The 26,317-nt window shown below is 45.6% G+C and overlaps 1 protein-coding gene across 4 annotated transcripts in view; it reads right to left on the bottom strand.

Annotated features, from left to right (window-relative positions):
* Nucleotides 1-26,317, bottom strand: part of DPYSL2 (dihydropyrimidinase like 2) — an 86,679-nt gene that overhangs the window by 43,116 nt on the left and 17,246 nt on the right. For 2 of the 4 annotated variants that reach the window (XM_028707653.2, XM_028707654.2), the window contains exons 2-3: nt 6,806-6,894; nt 4,273-4,457 (exon numbers count right to left, since the gene is read on the bottom strand). In XM_028707653.2, the coding sequence (XP_028563486.2) occupies nt 4,273-4,457; nt 6,806-6,894 (274 nt within the window). Of the gene's footprint in view, nt 1-4,272; nt 4,458-6,805; nt 6,895-16,769; nt 17,212-26,317 lie in introns of those variants that run through there. The other 2 variants (XM_028707655.2, XM_077919740.1) reach the window with 2 other exon arrangements.

Below are 26,317 nucleotides of genomic sequence, written 5' to 3'. Positions count from 1 at the left end.
CCAGGAGAAGCCGCAATCTCTTTAAAGGGGTTGCGCGGCTTCTGCGGGCTTTTGGGAGAGGTGAGGGAATCGCCCCACCTCCCAGTAAAGCCAGGAAAGCCCTGCGCAGCGTCTCCCGGGAGGGAGAGGCTGCACGGGGCTAAAGGGGAAGCCAAAGCAGCGAGCGGGATCCATCCCACTAGCTGCCTTGGCTTGTGCCATAGCTGCGCGCAACCCCTCTGGCAGGGAGAGGTTGTGCGCAGCCTGTACGCTGCTCTTTGGGGCTGGGGGGGGGAGATTTTTTTCCTTGATTCCCCCCCCCTAAAAACTGGATGCGCCCTATGGTCCGGTGCGCCCTATGGTGCGAAAAATACGGTAGTTACCAGAAAGCAATACTAAAAGGTGTGGGGCAGGGAGTATATCTCTGCATGCAATCCATCTGCCAGATTTTTTTTTTTATTATTATTCCACGTAGTTTTGGCAAACAAATGCTTCTGCAAGTTCAGATAAGTAAAAATGCAATTATTAAAGTGTTTTCATCCCTCAGGTAATAAAAAATAAATGTGGTTATATAACACACATACAAATGTAATTCAAATTAAGTTAAATAATTAATGTTTTAAAGTGTGTCAGGGCAGACCAAAAAAATACTTTGGTGCCAGAGGTGAAAAGAGTATCCAGTTTCAATTCTTTCCCATTTGAACAACATGCGGTTATTATGAATTTTGTAGAAAAGCAACTAACTCAAGACAATGTCCATAGGACACCAAAAAATTGACCGAAATCCAAAAAGAAAAAAGAAAAAATAAGGCCAGGATCAGCATCAAACATAGCATTTACTATATTGGCCCGAATATAAGCCACGGGTTTTTTTTCCAAATTCTGAACGTGAAAAGTTAAAGTAAGGCTTATATTCAGGACCATACGCCGCTGGCAAAGTAGCGCAGCTCCCCCACGGAAGCAGCCCAGGAGCGTGGCCGCCGGCTGCTCCAAAGCCTCCCCTGAGCTGCTGAAATGGGGATAAGGGGGAAGCACTCTTTTCAGCACCTTCTTAAAACATTTTTGTTCAGGCTAGCCTCTGCAGACACATAAATGTTGACATGTTTTAATCCTTTTTATTAATAATTAAAATTATCTTTAATTGTTCTTAATTGGTTTTAGTGATAATTTTAATATTCCTTGTAAAACTTTATAGGTCTTATTACAATCAATTAAATTATTATGTATTGGGAAGTCAGATTTAAGTTTCCACAGGAAAAATAAAAGATTCTAATTCATGCCTATATATACACACACCCCTCAAATAATGTAAACTAAATACATTTTTATTTAACACTGGAATTAAATTAGGATTGTAACAATTTTAAGATTCATTAAAACAGAGCTATATTTTATGTACTGTGATGGAGCAAAGTATAAAATAGAAAAGGGAAGGGAAATCTGCAAATCTGTGTCTGTTTGCCCAGTATCCCTGATTCATTCCAAACTCTGCAGAAATACATATCTTATGATATTTTGCAAGTAACCAAAGGAAACACAATTGATTTTGTTTCCCCAGATTTTTCAAAGGTGGAGTCTTTTGAATCTCTTTGTACCTGGAAGGCATAAGTATCACCACGTGCAAAGTGTCAACTTATGGATCACACCTCTGAATCTGCTAGAGAAATTCAACTGTCTACCAGCTTCTGTCTCACATTACATTTCCCCCCCCCCCCTATATAGTGTCCAGAGGCGCAGGTGCCTGGAAGCCCACAAATAGTAACATCAGGGACTAAAAGGAACCTACAGTAAATGGGCAAGGAGTCAGGCCTGGTGCAAGGAGGTCTCCTGTGTTCCTATTAAGGCATCAAAAGCCAGCAGCCAAAACAGGGGTCTCGCCCTGCAGCGCTTGGACTACAAATCCCATCAGCCACAGCAAGCATTGTTCAGGGTTGATAGGAGCCGTAGTTCAGCGACGGGCAGAAGACACCGCATTGGCCATCTCCAAGCTAAAAGCTGATCATGGTGGGCAAACAGTTGCTCAGTTGTCAGTGCACCAACTGGTTGATGCCCATTTCAGGTCTGGAGGAAAAGCATGAAAATATGAGTAAAGACTCATATATATCAGGCTGAAGACCTAGGAACCTGGAGGGGTCTCTTTATAGGCCAGGGGTATGCAATGTGGTGTCGCTGGACTACAACCTCCATCTACCCCAGCAATCATGGTCAATGATCAGGGATGTTGGCAGTTGCAGTTGAGCAACATCTGAAGGGCACCATATTGACTCTACCCAGTATGTACGACGTCTGACTACAGTGAGGCTCACATGACTGAGCCACACACCCACCCCAGCTGCCTTTCCCTTCTTGACACAGCAAATGTGTATGGGGTGGGGGGAGTACAAAACCTTTCCCCCAGCAAGTCTACCCAGACATATAATTTAGTTATGTATAGTTATTTTAAATTTTGTGATGATTTTATCTGTGTTACTATTGAGAGTATTTTAGATTGTTTCTAAATTAATAAGTGGGACACATGGGCATCGGGGGGGAGGGGGTGTACAAGGGTGCCAGACCCCACCGCCAACCCCGAAACTATTACCCCCAAATTTTCATTTCAAATGAATAACGTTCTAGTATTCTGTAGAACCAGAGATACAAAACAAAATGTATAGGCTCTGCTAGTCTAATTGCAAAGGCAAGAGGATGCAGCAAATCAGTACATCTGGGTCAAACCGAGGTCCTGTTTGTGAGGAAGAGGTCATGCACATACAGCCCTTTCTAATTAATGCCTTCCAATTAACGCTGAATTAGCAGCTGCTAGCGGTGTGGCTAGTGGGTACTTTGATATCTGGGGTCATGAACAGCAGTCTCACTCTTCTCAATGTCTCATCTTCCAGTGTAAATATGCACTGGAACAGCTGCTCACATTGGTACAGTCACTTTCAACTCAAGCTCTTTCCATTCATACCTATGGCAGCAGAGTCGGTGGGTGAACATTTATTTCCCAGTTAGCTGCATAGTGTCTTGGGTCTGGCACTGACAGCCAGTGACCCCCTTTGAAGTTAGGGAAATAATCCGTGGCAAGGTTGGAGGGAGCGTAGTGTTACTTCTGCCCCTTCCTGGGCATTCCTTGGAACTTTTTATAGACCTGGAGTTGAAGGGCCATGGAAGGCGGCTTAGGAACAGTGAATAATATCAGTCTGACTTGAAATGTTTGGCTATAACATGCATTGGGTTAACCAATAAATTTTTACTTGACTTGAAAGGTTTGTAAAGTCTGCCCTAAGCGTGGCTGTTCTCTGCTCAGCAAAATCATAGGTTTCCCATAAGGAAGTTCTGCAAATGACAGAGCTGCCTCTTCTTTAATGGATGGGCTGTAATCTTCCCCCTAAGTGAAAGTGACTGCAAACACAACCTGAATCTGCAAATAAAGTTCTCTGATGACTTCCCAGTAAAATGCGCAAGAGAAACTGTCACTCGCCAGTTGCTGTAGGGCTGTAGGACTAGAACTCCTTTTATCATCATCATCATCATCATCATCAGGTCTCAGGGCGGTTACAACATAAAATCACAATATAAATACAATCCCTGGCCACTGGCCATGAGGGCTATCAAGCTCAATGTGAACTTGAGCAGTGTCTTGGAGTATTTTCTGTTGGTAACCTTTTTTACACTATAAAATCAATTTCATGCCCAGTTTCCATTGGTCACACCCCTTTATTGATATTTGTAGTTTGTTTCAAACAGAGCCTTTTCCTCATTTGTCCTGGAACCAGCTTGTGTTCTCTCTCTCTTCTTACAGTGGTACCTCGGGTTAAAACTTAATTCGTTCTGGAGGGCTGTTCTTGAGCTGAAACTGTTCTTAACCTGAGGTACCACTTTAGCTAATGGGGCCTCCTGCCGCCGCCACATGATTTCTGTTCTCATCCTGAAGCAAAGTCCTTAACCCGAGGTACTACAGTGGACACTTGGGTTGCGAACGTGATCAGTGTGGGATGCACATTCGCAACCCACAGTGTTCGCAACCTGCGTCTGGCGATTAAGTGCTTCTGTGCATACGCAAAGCACGATTTAGAGCTTCTGCGCATGCGCGACCGCCGAAACACGGAAGTAACCTGTTCTAGTACTTCATGGTTTTGGCCGTCCGAAATCTGAAGCAGCTGTAACCCGAGATATGACTGTATTTCTGGGTTAGCGGAGTCTGTAACCTGAAGCATCTGTAACCTGATGCATCTGTAACCCGAGGTACCACTGTACAAGTATTGGTGTTAAGCCTATTACATTTATATTTGATAGAGAGCAAGATCTTACTGATCATAGTGGTGCCTCCAGCCAGGGCTGCTTTTGTTCCTTGGAAGAAGTCATCAGAAGAGGTCATCCCCTGCTCAGGCATCTGGAAGCGAGTGTGGACATCAATTCCTCCAGGGATCACCATCCGTCCATGAGCCTCAATGGTTTTCACTCCCCCTGGCACAATCAGGTTCTCTCCAATTTGTCTGAGAAGAGACCATTTGTGCAGAGTCATACAAAATGTCATAACCACATGGACAGAGTCAAGCATATGCTGCCTTTAGACCTCCAGGTATAGGGTGGTATTCAATAAATTCAATAACTAATAAATTTTCACCAGGTGTCCCTCCAATCATATTTTGAGAACTTTCCAGCAATGCAACTTCTGTGCTGTAACATGAACAGGAGCAGACTTGAGACATCAACTTCATCTCCACAGAAAAATGTGGTATATAATCAGATTCTTTTTTTTCCACCTCTGCTTTGCCATCATTCTCATCGCCCAACAGGAATGTTTGCATTCGTGGCTACACAAAACCAAGAGAGGTTGTGCTTGCTTTTCTATAAACGATAGGAGTTGCAACATGGTATACAGTATTATTGAAGCTCTGTGGGATCTAAATTCTAGAAAAACCAAGTTTAATACACATCTGTTCCTCAATAGGACAAAAAAAGTAAGCCACATGAAGGCCTTGGTAACAAGTGACTAATAAATCTAAGAAATAATCATTGTTGCAGTTGAATAATGTGTTTTGTTTGCTTTGGTTGAGATCAGAGAAATGTGTGTGCGAGGGAGCCTCTCACTTAGCATACTGTAGTTAGAATGTAGCCTACTGTACAAATATAACAATCACATTCACTGCCCCACCCACTTTTTCCTCTGGCCCAACCCACCACTGTCATGTGGTCCCTGAAAGGTTCCCTAGGATGTCATGTGGCCCCCAGGACCCCGGATATAGGAGAAACTTAGAACTTTCTGAAACTGACTTGAAACCTTTCAGGTCTCTTCATCCAAGAAGCATATTAAACCTGCTCATATTTTAAAGTTCTTGTTGTTTGTGTGTGAGAGAGAGATAATATAATTACATGTCTGTCACTCACTACTCTTACTTTAAATTCTGAGTAAAAGAACAGATGTGTTGAACATGTAGCCAAGATGTGTATCCATGTTTCCTCCTTTCTCCTACGCAAAGAAAATTTTATTCCAAGGAAGTCTGGAAGATGTTTTTATTATGTCAAAAAGTATGTGCTGGAAGAAACTCTCTTAAAACCTGGATCCAACATTGTCAGAATCACCCTACTGGATCCAATGGATTTGAGATAGGGCTCCCAGCCCTACTGCAACACTGCCATCCTATGCATGCTTACTCACAAGGAAGTCCCACTGAGCTTAATGTAAGTGTGCACCAGATTGTAGCCTAAAAAGCTTGTTCCACTGACAACCTATAGCTCAGAAACTAAAGTAGGCAAAGCTACTGTCGATTAGGGGATGAGCTTGCAGATAACACTAGAGAACAAAATTATTATTATTATTATTATTATTATTATTATTAGGTGGACACAGAAGCCAAACATGCTTAGGCACACTCTGATTAGTAGGAAGCACACTCTGATTAGTAGGAAGGGATCAGAGTGGCACAGCAAATGCTTCCCACACAAAGGCTTTCAGATTCAGTTGCTAGCATCTCCAGTTAAAGAAGCCTTCCTGCAACTTGGTGCCTCCACATATGTTGAGAACAACAATTCCCATCAGCCCCAGACAGAACAACCACACTCTCTGGCACCAGGTTGGAGAAGGACAAATTAAAGGAGTTCTGGGAACAAGTGATGGGGAACGCTCTGCCCAAGATCCTAAAGAAACCTTCCCCAACCCCTGGTCCCCAGACTCCAGTGAACTGTAATAAAAAATTTATTAAAAAAAAAAAAAAACAGACTCCAGTGAACTGCAGACTCCACTACCCCCAACCTTTGCACATGCTGGCTGAGGACAATGGGGTTGTATCCCAACAACTCAAGGTTGAATGAAGGCTGCTCTAGAGCTCTGATCTTCAGCTGATGGATCGGGACCTACCACCAGGCTACAGTTTAATCCAAGGTGGGTCACCATTCAAGAATATGATAAAAAAAAAAACAAAGTAAGAAATGAGTCCTCAAATGAGAGAGAAATGTTGGGAGAGAGGCCACCTCAGCTAGAACACCAAGAGTCAGATACTGGGCAGCTCTCCAAGGTGTTGTGCCTTTTCTCTCTCTCCTCTTCCCTAAAGGCAAGGCGGTTCTTAGGTAGCTTCTTATGAGAATGGAACCCTATGCCCAGTTTTTAGACAACCCCAGAAAGCTGCCAGTTTTGACCTTTAAAGCATTATATGGTTCAGAACCCAATATCTAACAAATGACTCTCCCAACATAAACCTACCCGGACCCTACGATCATCAGCTAAGGTTTTAAAAACAAAAACACAAAAGCCTTGCTGAGTTGTCCTCTGCGATTTCTTTTATGAGATTTTACATTTCTGATATGCAACCCCACTCCCAAAAAAATATTACTGGGTACTTACTTTATCAAGCCATCTTCCATGTAAATGTCTGCATAGAAAGACTGGTCATCATTAACAATTTTACCACCCTTGATCAAAAGACGATCACTCTGAAACAAAGAGACATCAAACAATACTTAATTATGGGAAGACAAGTGTACTGTGCCAGATTAAAAAGCTGCGGTAGAATCTCTCTTTGAATTATTCAAAGGCTGTTTCATATAAACAAGTCAGCTACAAGACTTTCAACTGGAAAGATGAAATGATGCTTCAGAGCCACAGAACCTTTCGTCAATGTGACAACTGAAAAACAGTAAAAATTAGGTTACGCAGACAGAGTTTGTATATCTGTTTATTAAGCAGCATCCACCACCAATTAAAGTCTTTCCAAGATTTGGCTACTGCAGAGCAACATGCTTTAGATGAGGCATATTAACGACTTTCCAAAAAGCCTTATTTTTAATTTAGCTGCAAGCTTAGCTGCCTAAAGACACCATAGAGGTTACTTCACTTGGGTTTGTACTGAGTCAACGGCAAGTAAGGAAACTGACCAAAAGTCTGTTGCCATGGGATTTCCAACACAAACAAGTCCTTTCAGCTCAGGGCTAGAAAGGTTTCAATTCAGGAGATATTTTCTCCCCTCTTATGCAGCTACTGTAAAGTCCAATGAAAACACATCTACAGTCACAAGTTAAGCAGGAGAAGGGAGGGACAGGGAAGCAGAAAGCCAGAGAGACTACATTTCAACCAGATAAAAATGTTTTAATAGTAGAAACAGAAGCATTTATCCTGCACTAGTATTGAAGCCAGCACACGCCACACTGAAACCAGTGTGTTAAGGAAGACATGTTTATTTGCATCCTGTCCACTGTAGATGGCGAGCATGTAACCCTCCAGATCTGTGGCAGTGAACCACCGGTTCACAGGCCTCCCCTTATGTCTTTTGAGGCTGTTTCGCTCAAGTCACGCCCATCTATTTCAAGTGTGAGTAGGAATGGTGGAACCTGTCAGTTTTGATTTTTCTGAGGACTATACAGCTGCAAATAAACCATTTAAAGTGTGTTTTAAGTGCAATATACAATGTGACACTAGGTGGCAATGGTGAGCCTTATGGAAAATTCAATGTGTTTTTAAAAACGCTTTTAAAAAGCGTTTTCAGAACGGTTTTTATATGTGTGTAGATTCCACCTTTATTTCTCCTTTTTTCAGTCAGTCTTAAGTGCAATTCACCACATTTCCATGTCAGTTTACAGTTTTTCTAATAAAAAGAATATCCATGAAAACTCATCAGCATTGTAGTGCTATTTTAGCTAGACAGACACATTTTTTATGCAATTTTGCCTAATACAGACATTTTTGCAAAGCAATTTCCCATAATAGGATGCACTTTTCTACACTCAAAAAATATGCATTTTTATGCAGACTTTCCCCCAGTGTATGCATTTTTGTACTCATTCCTGGGCTAGAAACTTGAATTGCATGAATGTGGGGAAATGCCAATTTTGATGGATGACTATGTTTCAGAGTTCGCATTGTTTCAGAAAGTGCAAATTAGGTAGATTCACCTTTAAATGTGAACGGAATCAAATTTCTCAGGGAAACCCAATCAGGGAAACCAAATAAAAGAGTTTGCAGGGACTGGCAATCAGCTGGCCACAATTTCAAACAGTGCATGCAGAAATGGGTCACCTTCCCTGCCCGGCTGTCAAAACTTCTAATTCCTCCACCCTTGCTGGACTCCCAACTCTTATCAGCCCCAGCTAGCATGGCCAATGGCCAGGGACAGTAAAAGCTGCATAGCACGCATACACACACACACATTGTGATTTGCGATATATCACCATGTCAAATATTATGAAACCATTGTCATGGTGTGGACTTCCAAACAATTTTGGACGTTTTATCAATACGTCACCCATCCCTACCAGTCACCACAGCCAACCATCCGGTTCCGCTCTGCCTTAATGGAGGCAGCCCCACAACAGCAGGAGATCGTAGGCAAAAGAAAAACAAGGATGATTGAGGGTAAATCATCCTTGCAAATTCCCTCCAGGGATGGGGGGAACTGGCTTCGCTCACAGTTCCTCTGGGTACCTGGCTCTCGCTCCTGCATGGAATGTGGGGGGCAGGGAGGCACTGAATTTAAAAGCACTTCGCCTAACAAAAACCCTCCAATGCCGCCATTAAGAAGCCAAGGTTCTCCAGTTAATTAGAGCTTCATTGGAATAAAGTACTGGAAGAGATGAGATCACAAACTGCGGAACAAACCAACTGCAAGGACTTCAAAGTTTCAATTTGAGATAAGACTTCATTCGGTGCAAAAGACGGTGGGAGGGGGAGGGGAGCCTACGGTTTCTCTATTTTGGGAGGGAAGCTCTATTTTACAAAAGGTGTGTGATGGAAACTTAGAGCTGACTCTTCCCCATCTTTTATTATCTACGAAGTGAACAGTAATGCTAAGAGGACTTGGAATTTAATTTAATTGGAAAGATATATCTTCAGCTGGAAGGAAGGATGAAAGGAGTCTGTGAGCTGCCAAGGAACTGATAAGGTTCTTTATTGAGTCATCTGCAGTCTGATAGACCACTCTTCTTCCCAGACTGAGGGGGGAAATGGTGGCAACAGTTTATTTACTGGGACAGAGCGACTTTTGCAGCTGTTGTTAAAGTTCTCAGTGCAAAACAATGAAGCAGGAGACAAAGCGATGGAGAAATTTCTGGAATAACAATGAGATGATGGATAATAGCAACATTTGGGGGAAAGAAAGACATAACATCTTACAAGGACAGGACGAAACACCATGGACAGAATAATTGCCACACACAGGAAGAACAAGGATATAGTTTGAGTTCCTCACTTAAAGTTTTATAAATCATTTAATGTGTCAGCAGGAATGGAAGTTATTAATATTGCAGTTGCTGTATAACGGATTATTATGACTGGAATGTACTTGAAACAAATAAGATTTTGGAATGCAAAAAGAAAGAAAATTATGAAATCATCAAATCTAGCACACGGGGGGCCACTTTAACTAAATTATATAATTTGCTACTTGAATGGTTGGTATTAATAATTGTATTATAAGTTGGTATTGTTATAATGAGGCTATTATTAGACTGTAATTAAAATCTAATTAAAAATTATTATTTAAAAACCCCATCAAGGATGATAGCAGCTGCAGTCTAAAACAACTGGTGAGCACCAGGCTGGGAAAGTGTGATCCAGTCCCTTTGATCTAGCATCTCTAATAATGGATCCCCAAAACAAAACAGCATACTAATGTGCAACAAACGTTGTGGCCATTAATTGCTCCCAGCATCTTAAAAATGAAGAGACTACACGCAACTGCTTTTAAAGGAAGAGAGAAGCAACCATGCAGATTAATTGTCTTTGCTGAGAAACTAATAGCTGCACAACAGGAGATCAAGCGAACAGCAACACAAAGCAGGCTGGTTAAAATAAATGCTCATCTGCAAGGTTCAAGCAACTATTACAATCCGAACCTATGCATGTTTACTGGGAAGTTGTGCTGTCGTTCTAAAGGTTTGCTTTGTTTCTTTTTACAGTAAAGTGGTATATACATTTTGTTGAATAAGTACATAAAATAAAACATTTTTCCACTTCAGTTTTAAAGGCTTAGGCTCAAGAAGCACACGTGGAATTGCAGCTTTGAGAGAATGCAAGGTTTTTGCAGATGTTCTAGCTCCACTGTTGGAGGCAGCAGGCCTCTCAATACCAGTCGCTGGAATCACAAGGGGGGAGAGTGTTGTTGTGCTCACGTCCTGATGGTGGGCTTCCCATAGCCACCTGGCTGGCCACTGTGGGAGCAGGATGCTGGCCTAGATGGGCCCCTGGCTGGATCCAGCAGGCTCTTCTTCAGTTCTCAGACGCCCCCTCCATGTCCAATCTTTAGTCTTACCAAAGAAACTGTCTATCCCTAACAGAGAAACCATGGAAGCTGGCCGCCTGACAATGAGCTATGCTTCCAAGAGATATTAGAAGAGGAGTGTGACAGACAGCTGAGCCAGACCAGAGTCTGGTGATGCAGTGACTTAGAATTCCACCAGAGGCTGGAGCATCTCTCCGATTGCTGCCAAGACAGCTGGTCAGAGGGAGGTGGACCAGCACTTTGGGAGAGAAAATAAAAGGAGCCGTTTCTGAGGGAGGGTTCAGATAGGGTAGGCTGAAGAGAGAGGAAGAGAAGGAGACTTGGTTCGGATCTATGCGTGCAACATCCACTCTGAGGAAATTATCTGTAGCCAGAGAAGGAAGCCTCTGACCATAGATACAAAAATACGGTCTTGGGAGAGTATTTAGACAGGAGTTAACTGGAGGACTGAGTTAGAGAAGTAGAAGCTGTGAGGATACCGTCTCCTTGGTCAGTCAGGAGGAAAGAGATCTTCTAGAAAGAAAAGACTCCCAAACCAGTGTAGACAGATCCACTGAGTCTGTTATACTGTTGGAAGTACCTCAGGAGTGGGATTGAGAAAAGGTTGGAAACTGACAGAAAGTTCCACCTTGTTTAAGAACCAATGTATTAAGCCGTAACAGCTACACAACAACTAAGTTAAAAACTGAAGCAAAATAACTGGAAATAAGCTGAGCATTTACCATCTAGTCTAGAAACCTGTAACATCTAAATGAGGAGTAATAACTGAATTAAGCAACTGTGTGTTTACTACCTTGTTTAGAAGCCAGTAACACCTACTAAGTTTAGTATAATGATAAATAAGTTAACTGTTTCCTGAAAGAACTTTATCAGCTGACACATCCTGTATTTTATAAAAAAAAAATTCTGTAAAATAAATATTTTATTATTTGCTCAACTTCTGCCTGAGTCTCCAAGGATCTAGGTTTACTCTCACACGAAAACCAAAAGATAACCCATGGTGGTTATATAGAGAATATTTAGGTGGGATCTGCTGCAATCGGGAGCCAGAGTGGTAGGATCAACTACAAGGAGTAAACCCAATTCCTTGGCATTGGCCTAATCCTACCTCCCAGCCTATGGTTTTAGGCTAGGAACAACAACATAAAAATTGATACGCCAGAGGCTGTAAAAACCTTACTCTACTTTAAAGCAAGTTTTCACAACCAGTCACAAGAGCAAGAAATCACATGCCTTATTCCAATCAAACTGGGACCTCTTCCTCCATCCTCTCAGCACAATGGCGATCTTGTGGTCAAGAGTCACATGACTAGCGACTGTCCATCTTATGTAATTATCCAATCATTTTTCTTATTTCTTGACCTTCAGTCATCATTCCACAACAGCAAAACAATCTGAAATCATTGTTAAAACCATAAAAATGCCACAGGCAGAACTTTGTGGGTATCATTAACACTATGTGCCAAAGGCCTGGGGGAGGGGCGGAAGCAAGCCTTTAACTGGCCCTGAAAAGACACTCGTGTTAGGAGACACACGCAATATTCAGAGGGAGGGAGTACCACATCTGGGGACCACCACTGTAGATAAAAGGTAAAGGTACCCCTGCCCGTTTGGGCCAGTCTTGCCAGACTCTAGGGTTGTGCACCCATCTCACTCAAGAGGCCAGGGGCCAGCGCTGTCCGGAGACACTTCCGGGTCACGTGGCCAGCGTGACAAAGCTGCTCTGGCGAGCCAGCACAGCACACACAGAAACGCCGTTTACCTTCCCGCTGGTAAGCGGTCCCTATTTATCTACTTGCACCCAAGGGTGCTTTCGAACTGCTAGGTTGGCAGGCGCTGGGACCGAGTGACGGGAGCGCACCCCGCCGCGGGGATTCAAACTGCCGACCATGCGATCGGCAAGTCCTAGGCGCTGAGGCTTTAAACCCACAGCGCCACCCGCATCCCTCACCACTGTAGATAGTGGGCTGTATTTGACAAGAACACCATAGAGCATCATCTGGAGGGACACAGGTTACTCACTCTTCCTGTAGATGGGTTGTCAGTCTATGGAGCAGGTGGAAAATGCAGGAGGCCATAGGTCTCTTTTCAGCAGAGATTCAGGCCCCACCCGCACTAGGCATTTAAGGCAGTATCTCACCACTTTAAACCATCATGGTTTCCCCACAAGAATCCTGAGAACTGTAGTTTATTAAGGGTGTTGAGAGTTGTTAGGAGATCCCTATTCCCCACACAGAGCTACAATTCCCAGTTACCTGGGAAGAGGGATTGTTAAACCACTCTCAGAACTGTAGCTTTGTCAGGGGAGTAGGGAACACATATTCAAGCACCACCTCAGCCCCTATTACAGCGCAGATAGGGCCTCAGACACACACATTTGAATCCATCTTCAACTTTGCACTGTAACTTGCTCTGAAAGCAGTGTTAGAAACTGAGGTAGAAAAGCTAGGAGCCAAATGGCTTCTGGGACCTGGGTTGTGGGCGCCAAAACAGAATGTCTAGTCACCACCGGGGGGAGGGGCTGGCAACACTTTTTATTTATTAATTTGATAAGCACGAATTAATACACATTTCACATAAGTGAAACATTGCTAATATCAAATTTTTAGCAGAAATTCTTAATTCATGCTTAATTTGGTGTTTACAATAAAAATATTGGTACCATACTTCAGTTTTCAGTCATGCTAGCCACATGACCCGGAAGCTGTACGCCGGCTCCCTCGGCCAATAAAGCGAGATGAGCGCCGCAACCCCAGAGTCGGCTGCGACTGGACCCAATGGTCAGGGGTCCCTTTACCTTTACTCTACTCTTCATTGTTAAAATTCCTTAACATATTGTCTATCCTTAACATATACTTCATGGTTTCAAAGCACATACATTTTAGTAATTCTTGAGTGTCACCCAGGTGCAAAAAAATGGCACCCAGACTTTTGGAAGTGCTCGCAAATGGAGAATCTTTAAGCGCAAAATGTGTCCGCAAGTCAAAGTAGACATCTGAAATGTTCTGTGGTGGCAACCTCTTATACATAAAATTTGGATTCCCAACTCTTTTGCCAAAAAGACCTGTCGTCATCACTGCTAAGCAGCATGAGACGTTCACTCCCTGGAATAATCTAGATCTGGTTTTCTAAGGCACACTGACCCACAAACAGGTGCCTATGAAACTCACCAAGATTGACTCTTCTTATGTTCTTATGACTGAGAATCACAGGAATTGGAGGGGGCCTTCTTTGGCATTTGGAGAAGAGGGCCTGGTAGGCCATTAACAGGCAGTCCAAACCTAGAGCATAGCAAATTGCCCAGTTTCTGCTTGAAGGCCTTCTGGGAGGGACAGTCACCTCCCCACTCCATAAATGATTTACCTTTCCTCCAAAATGTTAAACTGAAATCTCACGTCATATAGGCCCATATTGTTTGTCCTACCTTCTGGGGCACTCTTCTATGTGAAAGCCCTTCAGGTGTTTGAGCTAAATCTGCTCTTCTTCAGGATAAATCAAGCAATTACTCCTTCCAGTAGCACCTTAGAGACCAACTAAGTTTGTTATTGGTATGAGCTTTCGTGTGTGCATGCACACTTCTGAAGAAGTCCTATGATCCCTCTACAGTGTGGAATACGTGAGCTAAGTCACATCCATACCATACATTTAAAGAACTCTTAGACCAGCTTAACAGTGATGGAGAATTCTGGGAACTGTCATTTGTTAAGAGTGCCAGGAATTGTAGCTCTGTGAGGTCTGTAAATGTATACTGTGGATGTGACCCTAGTCTCTAAAGGATATTGGGTTAACTGAAACTTGTCTTTTTTCAAGGGGTTGGGTCACTGGCCTTCAACCAGAGAGTTGCAACCGATAACTGAGCCATGATTTTAGATTAAGTAGATTGCACCAAGCGTGTCACAACTACATTTTGTAAAGAGGAGCATAGAAGACCGGAGAAAGAGCAGAGAAAGAATGTGGAAGAACAAGATAAAAATAAATACATAAAATCAGTACCCATATTGCAAGTTAAGAGTTACAAAATGAATCGCAGAGTTGGAAGGTTGAAGGACACTAGTCAAAATGAATTTCAAACCCCATCCAGGCCTAATAATTCCACCCTTCTATTAACTGTTGGATGCAGAAGTGTTGCTCCTGGCAAAATCCACTTCTGTGCAGTCACGTGGTCAGTGCTTTTCCATTGTTGTCACTCCATTAACCCTGCAGTTATTCTAGGTTTACACACTGAAACAAACTAGATCGGAGTCTTTATACATTTCACCCGTTTATCTTAGAGCACTGCTGTCATTGCAGAAAAAGACAAGTGTACCAAACAGCTGAAGGCCTGAATTGTTATCAGCCTCATGCTAGAGTATAACCTTAATGTCGCTCCAACATATATATTTTTAAGGCTTTAGATTTTAGGAGTTGGTGAGAAAATACCAATTCACTGAAAAGATTCTTTGACATGAGCCACGTTACGTAAAGAGAGAGGGAGGGAGGGAGAGACTGCTGTCCAACCCAACATTTTGTTCGGATTCTTAAAAATTTCTTCACAACTCTCAGTTTTAATACTCAAAGAAAAAAGGTTTGGCATGATGAGATGTGTCCCAGTCCTGTCTAGTTGTCACTTAAGTTACAGGAAAGAGAAGGAAATTAAGCCTCTCGCTTCTTAGAGCACATTATAGTATTAATTTAAGAAGTGAGCTGCATCTCCTACTAATATATATACTGCAATCGCATCCAACTGTGCTGTGTACATGTTTCGTGCCTCTGCATCTACAAATCCATGCATGGCAATTAGGTCCTGCAATAACGAACACTAGGACTTTATTATGTAACTGTTCTCTTCTGCCCGCCCCCCTTCGGATTCCCTGCAGGAATGAACATGGGGAGATTCTGGCTGACAAAGTGGGGAGAAATCCTTCCAGAAGACAAATGACTCCTATTTCATCTTGGATAAAGATGGGGAAAGGTGGGTGGATGGGAGAATGGAAGCATGCTGCAGAGGGCGAGGGTCTCCTATACCAACCATTTATTCACTTCCTCGCCCACTCCCAATTTTTCCTTGCTGGGGAGGGACAGCAAAGATGAACAGCCAAGCGGCCAGCCCCTTTCTGCTCAAATCACCCAAGCCATCACCGCCATTACTTCCTGCAAGGGGTGGGGTGGGAGCGAAAAGACCTGGGTTTGTCTTCCAACCCTGCCCCTACCCGCTCCCATTTGCCTCCTTTGTATGAATAAAGAGGGCGAAATTGGGGGGAGATCAGGAAAGGGAGGGTGGAGAAGAGAAATGTAAGACACCAGCCAAGCCCACCACTCAACCATTCCCTTCACCAGCACCCAAAAAGGCAGCGGGTGGGGCAGACTTGCCAAAGCTCCCAGCATCGCAACCACGTTCTTCTCAATCTTCGCTTCAAATAGTAAAATTAAAAAGACATTATAATTTTTAAAATACACCCACTGGCTCTCCTGCCACAACCACGACCAGAGGCTACACCTTCAGGTCGACCACCCAACTGCCCACCCTGGCTGCCAAGAGGGTCACCCCATCGGACCCCATTTCTCCACCACCATCCAACAAAGCAGAATGAATGCGTAAAACTGTATTTTAAAGGAAGAACAAAACAGATCTTCAAGACCGCTAAGGGCAGCTATTCATCATGGGCTTATGAAACAACGTGCAGTCACAGGACAACTCTCTCTCTCTCTCTCTCTTGCCCTTTCTGTGTCCAGTTTTATTATTTCAGGCATGTACACTGAAAAATCTGCAATCGGCTTGTGACTATCCGGGGATGGCAAGATAAAAGCATCTTTCTGGCGGCCACAAATAACAGAGCTCGGAGGGGGGGGGGGGAGGGAAGCTCTTCACGTTTGCATCCGCTACGCAACTTCAAGGCAACCATTGTTCCCCCGCTTGCACCAGGTTCCCCCTCCTTCCCTCCCCATCATCTTCATTATTATTATCATTATCTATATCTCGACGGCGGCATCCAAGGCTTTCTTGAGCGCGCTGCCTGCAAAAGCCTCTCTGCCTTTCCCCCCTTAATGCACACACAAAGGGCTTGATCCACATCGCCCTCCCACGCGCCACCCTCGTCGCCACAGCCTGCAACTCACCGTGATGCGTGGAATGTTTTTCTTCCCTTGGTAAGACATCTCGGGGAAACAAAGTCCCACGCAACCTTTCTTAAAAAAAAAATAGTAATAAATAAAACCCCTACTTTCTGCAGATTCTGTTCGTGCACCAAAAAAAAAAGCGCTCGTTTGCTTTAAAAATTGCAACAGTGTTATTCGTATTTTTGAAAAGGGCACGTAAACAGTGCTGCGCTTGTCTTCCTTGCAAGAAATAATATTTAAAAGTACAGATGCAGCATATATATATATATATGAAAAGCAACCGTGCAGCGGTGTCGTTGCACACCCGCCCACCCCAAAAAAAAATCGCAAGGATGAGAAAGGATCCGCGATCCCCCCGTGCGACGCCTTTTCTTCCCTCTGCTCCAAACCCAGCCCAGTCTCGAGGAGGAGGAGGAGGAGGCGGGAGAGAGAGAGAGAGAGAGAGAGAGAGAGAAGCCCTCTCCGGCAGCAATCAAAGCCCGAGCACAAGGAAGGTGCTGCCGCGCCTGCGCGCCGCGCCACGCCCTGTCCTCCACAGACGAGAGGGGCCGGCCGGCTGCGGGGCCCTGATTGGCCGCAGGCGTCGCCGCATGCAAATACCGCCCAGCCGCCGTGCAATGGGGAGCGAGCAGAGCGGCAACATGCAAAGTGGCGCAGTGGAGGAGCCAACCGGCAGCAGGCTGCAGCCTCGGCGGGCTCGCCGCGACCTGGAAGGCAGGGCGCGCTAGCGAGGGAGCGGGCTGGACGCCGCCGCCACTGCCGTCCTTCGGGCTGCAGTGCCAATAAGGAAGGGGCGGGGCGGGGGCGGGGCTTCTCTTTATCTCCTTTGCACGGATGCATCCAAATCCCTGTCCTTCGGGTGATGGCTTTTTAGATAAAATTAAAAATGCTGCAAAGGGAGCCAGTTTTATTTCCGTCTGTACCCTTCAAAGGGTTGCTCCAGTGCTGGTTTCAGTTGCATCCTGGTGCAGCAGGAAGGAGAGAGAATATCCGCAGTCTTGCTGCTGCTGCTGCTGCTGCTGCCCACGCCCTGTTCTCTGCCAGCCAGACATAGACAGAGAGAGGGCTAATGCGTATACGCTTTTGATCCCTTGCTGTCGTGGGGAGGAGAGAAGCGGCTTCTGCATTCGCTTGGCTGCATTTGGATTCGCAGCTGCTAACTGCTGGATCAGTTAGTTTGAGGGGAGGGTTGCAAAGGTATTGTTTGGCTTTTTCTGTGAAGCAGGAAATGGCATCCACCCATGAAAGACATTGGCCATGATGGAGGATGTTAAAAGGAGCTAGACTAGATTTCTTTCCCTTGATTGATACTAGCTTTACTGGTGCATTTAATTTTTAATTTTAACACTTTCTCCCATCCCTCCAAAACGTACGTTTGTGCCTCTTCGAAAATAGAAATTGCAGGTTATTGTGAAACGGCATACAATTATCCATTAACATGCTTTCAAACTGCTTTCAGTTTCATGCACTGCCGAGGCATTGTTTTTAATAAAGTGTGTCTTACGAATTTGAATCTGGGCTGGTCAGTTCCCACGTGTATGTTAATTGTCCTTTGATGAACAAGTTTTGGCTAGTACATTGAGTAAACCTAGGAAAATTTACTATCTAGGTAAAGGTTTAGGACCCCTGGACGGTTAAGTCCAGTCAAACTTGACCTCATCTGGCTTCAGGCTGAGGGAGCTGGCGTTTGTCCACAGACAGCTTTCTAGGTCATGTGGTCAGCATGACTAAACTGCTATGGTGCAATGGGACACTTATGAGTGCCAGAGCGCAAGGAAACACCGTTTACTTTCCCACCGCAGCAGTACCTATTTATCTACTTGTGCTGGTATGCTTTCAAACTGCCAGGTTGGCAGGAGCATGGACTCAAACAGCCGACCTTCTGATCAGCAAGCATAAGAAGCTCAGTGGTTTAGACCACAGTGCCACCCACTCCCTACTAGTGCCAAGAACAGACCTGGTTCTCACAGTGGCCCACCAGATGCCTGTAGAAAGCCTGCAAATTATCATCATCATCATCATAATGATTTTAAAACAGGGTCCTCCATACTAGTGGTTTTGTTTTTGCTTGCAAGATTCTGCAACATAGTGGTACCACTGGTGGAGGAAGAAGAGTGTGGGGGGAGCGCACTGCCCCCAGCAGCGCGATCCTGGTGGGGTGCCATCGCGGCTGCCCCGCCCCTCACCTGCGCTGGGTGCCACGCCCCCACAGGTGATGTGCCACGCCCCCGGGATGCACACCAGCCCTGCCCCCACCTGCTCTCTGCCCCCCCCCCCAGTGCCAGAACATGAAGCTCTGCCACTGAGTGGTACATTTATTCTGGAGCTTCTGCACATACCGTATTTTTCGCCCTATAGGACGCACCGGCCCATAGAACGCACCTAGTTTTTTGGGGGGAGGGAATAAAGAAAAAAAATTACACCCCCCCCCAGCCGCGGGAACTCCCGCAGGGCTCCCTAGGCTGCGGGTAGCTTCCCGAAGCACTGGGCGCTCTGCTTCAGTGCGCCCCGTGCTCCGGGCAGCAGGCTGCTATCCGCAGCCTAGGGAGCCCTGCGGAAACTCCCCAGGCTTGCGGATAGCTTCCTGAAGCCTGGAGAGAGAGAGGGGTCGGTGCGCACCGACCCCTCTCGCTCTCCAAGCTTCAGCGAAAGCCTGCATTCGCCCCATAGGAAGCACACACATTTCCCCTTCATTTTTGAAGGTGGAAAAGTGCGTCCTATAGGGCGAAAAATACGGTAATTCTGGTTTATTAGTTGTTCTGTGACATTGACTGATACCACATTATTGCCATCTGGAGGGGCACGCCCACAAAAACAGGACAAAATAATTAACCAGAACATTTGTGGTGTAAAAATTGCAGGATTTCAGCAGGCAACAGTGGGACATACACTGACCGAAAGCAAAGTAATATGTTCGTTCTGAAAGTGTTGCAGGCACAAAAAGTATTGAAAGTGGGATTACATATAGCTACTCCGATATCTTTATGAGTGCACAATTTAAAAAAAACAAGCAGTAGGACACACACACAAAACCGTGGTTACAGCTTATGGTCTCTTTGGAACAAGGCAAACCATTAGCCTGAGTTCGGACACAACTAAGTCAAACTATGGCTTAATCTCGGGTACCACAGCAGCAGCAGCAGCAAAGCAGCTGCGATTTTTGTCTTGCGTACCTGCACGCTTGCTGATTCTATGGCTTAGCATTACAGGCAGAGCCATTACGTATTCACCACATCACAAACAGAAGTTTCTCGTTTATTTATTTGCAAATTTGTTTTTTACCCTGCCATTAGGCACTACACCGGGCAGCTCAGTCACAAGATAATTGGGGGGAAATAAAATACCATTAAAACTCAAGATCAGGTTAAAACAGAATTCCTGTGAGTAGCATGGGGGAACATACCGTATATTAACCCCCAATGCTTGTTTAACAAAAAACTGAAGACCCATTAAAGACAAGGCCAACCAGGACTCGTAAAGTAGGGGGTTCCACGATCTGGGCCCTCCCACTTAAAGGCCCAATGCTCCCATTGGGCCTTTGGGGAACTGCTGGAGACCCAGCACTCCAGCAAAGCCCAACAGCTAATACATCGGTCACCATTGGGTCACCACATGGGCAACAAAGTGCCTACCAGTACCTCCCCATAACACCCACAAGTGATCTCAGTAATTATCACCTCAAAAACACGGGAGAGACCGTTTGCTCTCTCTGCTCAGTTCCTGTTTGCTTTGGCTTATGCCAGCAGCACCCCTCCCCGGTGCCCTCCAACTGGGGCGGCCCAGCTGCAAAGCTGCCCTAGATAGCAAGAAGGGGGAAGCATGTGGGGGGTGGCAGTGTGTGCAGTGTCTGTGTGTTTAACTGTGAGGGAGTGTGTGCCTGTGTGAGAGTGTTGTCCAAGGTAGCGAGGAGGGGAAAGCACGCACAGGGGGTGGCAGTGTGTGTGTGTGTGTGTGGTGTCCGGCTCTCTTTCTCTCCTCCACAATTTGCATACATGAATTTTGCTGCATCCCTCCCCAGCACCCTCCAATGCGCACCCTGCCCATGGCATGCCCTGGCACACACCCTGGCCATAGCTGTCAACTTCTCCCTTTTCTTGCAAGGAATCCTATTCAGAATAAGGGAATTTCCCTTTTTTAAAAAGGGAAACATTGACAGCTATGACCCTGGCACCCGCTCCTGCTCCTGCACCCACTCACCCTGCTCCAGCAAATTTGTCCTCTTTTTTGCTCTTCAGAATATGGCAACTCTAGGATGGAGGTACCTTTCCCCTGCTGATTTGCGGAGGGGGAAGTGTGCACTACTAAGTCATCCTGGCATTTTTTCCTGCTCTTTTAGATGTGGCAGACATTTTGTGTTTTGCCACACCCTCACAGCAGGCATTTTGTGTCATGCCACACACCCATAGCAGACATTTTCTAACTAGCCCCTACAGCCCTTTCTCAAAAATGTGCCCACAGGCCCCAAAAGATGGTTGAGCCCTGGGCTACTGCCTGCGCTGGGAATTGGCAGCTCAGCAGCCGAGTAAAACCCACAGCCAGGCCAAGTTACCAACATAGGATGGGACACAGAAGGCACACTGCCAAGGACCCCTTCATACCTGGAGCCAACCTGAAGTCCTGCCCTAGACCATAATGTAATAATTTTAGGTTCAATGTCTTGAGACAAGAACTAGTTAGCTAACTACCTCAGAAGCCATTCCACATCCTTCTTGGACTAGGGTCATGGTATATTTCCAGTAGCCTCAAACTTCTCTATGTCAGATTTTACCCCATTAGTAGAGATAACATCTCCCCAAAATGTCTGTTCAGTGATCCCATAAACACAATGTTCTTTATTTAGTTTAATTTCCTGCTGAATCTAAGACCTTCCCAAATGTTAGATCATGTTCACCTTTGACAGGGTACCGCACAATATCATCTATTGAAGTGTCAATTCCATCGGTGTGCTCATATATCATGTGTATGGTTCTATAGTACAGTGTTTCCCAACCGGTGTTCCGCGGCACACTAGTGTGCCGCGAGACGTTGCCTGGTGTGCCGCGGGAAAAATTAAAAAATTCGAAAGATATCCGGAGAGGCGGCCTTCAGGCGAGTTTTAATTTTAATTTTCCTTCTCCCACTTAATGCCCCATGCTCGCCCGAGCAGCTTGCAGTCCTCGGTAACCACGGCGACCCGAGGGAGGGGAGGGAACAGGGAAGTCGAGGGCGGCGGCGAGCCGCGATGACGTCAGTGGGCCGCGCCGCCTCGCCCTGGCACGGTGTGAGAGCCCTGGCTAGTGGCGCGAGCTTCGGAATAAGTGGGATCCGCGTGCGCGAGACCGAGATCGCGGGTAAGGAGCTCAGCCCTGGGCAGGAGGAAGCGGGGCCACGCGTGCGGGCCACATCCCCACAGAGAGCGAGCCTCCCCCGGCCCACCACTCCGGGCAGGTCCACTCGCATGAGGGGGCGGCGATGGCGACGGCCGGCAGCTTGCCTGCAATGCCATCCCTCGAGCAGGCGAGGAGCCCGGAGGCTACCAGATGCGAATCCTCTTTCCCACCCTGCTCGGGAGTCCAGAGCACTTGGTCGCATTCAGGATCTAGAGTGGGGAAGCGGGGCTTGTGTCTGGGCTGGACACATTGGGCTGCCTGTGCCGCTCGACCTGCAGGGAGAAATCAGGGTGGGAGTCACGACCGTGAGGAAGGGCTGCCAAGTGTGGCAGAAGAGGACACGGCCGTCGCACCTGTCCTTAGGTAGGAGCTTCTTCCGTGTCGACCTGCTGCCCTAAAGTCTTGGCTTTTTTCTTGGCATTTTGGCGGTTGGCACAGAAGGAAGGCAAGGGGGAGGGGAAAAAATTGAAACTTACACTTTCGTACGTCCCTCCCGGCGTGACGCTGCGCGCTGACGTCACGGGGCTGTAATGGTGGTGTGCCTCGAGATTTTTTTCATGAAACAAGTGTGCCTTTGCCCAAAAAAGGTTGGGAAACACTGCTATAGTACATGTCAGGTGCTGAAGCAACATCAAATAGGTGTCACAGAAAGTAATACCTCTCAAAGGGGTATTGACTGTTAAGTGTTTGGGTTGTCCTCTGTGAGCATTTGCAAATTGTGCCATGATTTTCTCTCTAGTGGGGAGTTTGAAATAATCTTGATGGCCTTAAGGGTTCTGGGATCACCCATTCTGTGGGTTCCTCAATCTTCTTTATGACCTGTAAAAAAACCCATTCTTGAGAACTTCTCTCTGAGTTTGTCACAAAGTGCAAAATGCACATTTCTGCATGAATGGATCTGTGAGGACATTACCGTATTTTTCTGTGTATAAGATGCCCCCGTCTATAAGATGACCCCTATTTTTTTTGAACCCCAAATTAAGAAATTGATATTTTAAACATCAAACAGAACAACTTTGGTATTTTATTAACTATTCAAAGCACCAGAACCAGCGTAGCAACGGAGTGGGCCCCACCAACACCTGAGATTCACCAATGTATAAGATGACTCCTAATTTTGGACTACATTTTTAAAGGACAAAGCATTGTCTTATACACGGAAAAATATGGTAGTTTGTATATTTATTTGGATAGTATGTTCACCTGGTAAGTAGCCAAGTCCTTTAAATATATTTTGATAACTCAAAATCCGTGTGTTATATTCCTGTTTCCCATTGTCTTGCATGGCCAGTTCCCATTTAATCATGCTAAGTTTGTCATGCACTGCCAAACCCAGAACTGGAGTCAGCTGTTTAGGAATTATAATAAATGGCAAGCTATATTCAGTGTCTTTGTATCTGATGCTGCCAATATGGTTTCCCTTTACTGGTAATAGTCCATTAGTTAAATACTTGTTGAAAGTGTTTTTCACCTAAATTGGAGTCTTTCATAATCGTCAGACAACATATTAACCTGAGCACCCATGTCTAGCTTAAAGGCTGACATTGTTCCTTGTATTTCCACTAGCTGATTCCAGTCCTTCCAGCCATACTCCCTGCCCAATTCTACTAAGGTAAAGGTAAAGGTAAAGGTAAAGGTACCCCTGCCCATGCGGGCCAGTCTTGACAGACTCTAGGGTTGAGCGCCCATCTCACTCAAGAGGCCGGGGGCCAGCGCTGTCCGGAGACACTTCTGGGTCACGTGGCCAGCGTGACATCGCTGCTCTGGCGAGCCAGAGCCGCACACGGAAACGCCGTTTACCTTCCCGCCAGTAAGCGGTCCCTATTTATCTACTTGCACCCGGGGGTGCTTTCGAACTGCTAGGTTGGCAGGCGCTGGGACCGAGCAATGGGAGCACACCCCGCCACGGGGATTCGAACCGCCGACCTTTCGATCGGCAAGCCCTAGGCGCTGAGGCTTTTACCCACAGCGCCACCCGCGTCCCCTTCAAATTCTACTACACCCATATAAAACTGTTTCGTATCAACCTGGAGTTTCAGAAATAGTGACCTGCAATAGTGTGCAAGGTGGTTGTGCTTGCCACATTTATATCAGACCAGAGGTGGTGTGTGCCATGAAGTGGGAACTGCCCCTCTGCCCTCTGTGACCGCCTACACCAGGGGTAGGCAACCTAAGGCCCGGGGGCCCAATCGCCTTCTCAATCTGACCCACGGACGGTCCGGGAATTAGCGTGTTTTTACATGAGTAGAATATGTCCTTTTATTTAAAATGCATTTCTGGGTTATTTCTGGGGCATAGGAATTCATTCATATATTTTTTTCCAAAATATACTCCGGCCCACCACATGGTCTGAGGGACGGTGGACTGGCCCACGGCTAAAAAAGGTTGCTGACCCCTGGTTTATTTCAACTCTTGCTCGCTCATTCCTTTGGAACTGGCAGCTGGGGTGTTTATTTCCACATTTTGCATCCAATCTTTGCATAAGCTTACATCTAACAAAAAAGTGTCTTTTAAAAGTTGCAGAGTCACACTGGTATTCAAATGCATACTGCCTCCAGGCAGTTGCCAACTGTTCCAAACGACCAGTACCCTGGAGTTATGATTTGTGTTCTTCTGAGCGTTCAAAGCAAGCTGCATTCTAACTGCCTCAGAACTCCAAGGAGCAGTTGCTACGGTGCTCAGACCAGCTTCACTCTTTTCAGGTCTTGTCTTAGGTCAGATGCTGGAAGAGATAGACCTGGAAAAAGCCCTCGCTCTGGAAAAAGACTGGTTGAAGAACTGATTCACACAGGTGCATATATGCAGCGCTCCTCAGTTCCCCACCAACAGAGCAGTGCTTTCTCAGATAGGAACAAACTGACTTTTATTTCCTTTTGTCCTGTCTGAGAGCCACTTGGTAGGCTTTTCACAGTGTGTGTGTGTGAAAGAGAGAGAGAGAGAGAGAAGGAGGACTAAAGCCAGAAAGGATTCTTTCCTGAACAGGAGCTGTATTGGTCTGTTGCACCAACTTTCTTTCAAGGGTAGAATGCATAACTTTGGTGGGATCATGCCTGACATTTTACCAATGGAGAGGGAAGGGAGGGGAGCATAGGAATGCAGAGGAGGAGTGGACTAGACAAGAGCCCAATTATCTGCATGGAGGGGGTCCCTAGAACAAAAGGGGTTGTGCGGTTGTGCAATTTCTTCACCCCTGGGGAAGTCTGATTCCTGGCACTTATGATTGCAGGTACAGCAGACTTTTCCATTCCTACGTCTCAAGGTGGGAAATGCAGAATTTGCCCTAGAATGATGGCATTGTTTTAGCTGCACATCACTATTTGCTCAAACTTTAGGAGATGTCCATATGATACTGTGCCTAAGTATCTAACGGTTATCTTTTGTCTGTCTTTTTCTCCAGCATGCCTTCTATCGCCAGCCTTCCCAGCACTAAAGCGGAACTTCCACCCCAGGCGCATGATGGGTCCTTCCCAGTCCGCCTGCTGTGCAGGGTGTCCTGCGTGCAACTAGCTGCCTTTCTCCTGGCTGTCCTGGGCTGCCTAATGAGCATCTGCTCCACATCTGCCAACCTTGACTGGAGAGTGTGGCAAGTAGACAAAATCATGGGCAGCAACCAGCAGGGCATTGTGGGCATTGGCATCTGGGGTGCCTGTTCTGTCAGAAGAGTTACTATGAAGAAAACCAACATGATATGTATACCATTCAATGATGAGGAGTCCCTACCAGCAGAAATCATCGTGGCCCAGGACTTGATGCCAATGGCCTCAGTGGCCAATGCAGTGACCGTTCTTTGGATGGCCTTTGCTCTTTGCAACATCTTTGAGCCAGGAAAAGATGAAAATTTCATCGATACCTTCTTTTCAATTGGAGGAAGGATAGAGTTGGCAGCAGGTACTTGTGTACTGATTCCCATTTCATGGAATCTTCATTCTATATTGAGAAACGAAGCAATTCCGCTTCCGGAGGTTTTGGGAGTGCCTCGAATTCCCACAGAACAACGTGCTGGAATGGCCATCTATATTGGGTTTCTTGCTGCAGCTTCGCAGCTTTTAAGCGGAACTCTGGTTCTGGGTGAAAAATCTTTTTGGAAGATGAGTGAAATAAACAGTTCCAAGCAAAAATTTGTAAATGACCCAGAAAGTGTTACAGACACTGAAAACCCAAAGCTGAGGATGAAATGCA

Source organism: Podarcis muralis, chromosome 15, assembly GCF_964188315.1.
Source record: "Podarcis muralis chromosome 15, rPodMur119.hap1.1, whole genome shotgun sequence".
NCBI classification, from domain to species: domain Eukaryota; kingdom Metazoa; phylum Chordata; class Lepidosauria; order Squamata; family Lacertidae; genus Podarcis; species Podarcis muralis.
This window is presented reverse-complemented; position numbering and strand designations above follow the sequence as displayed.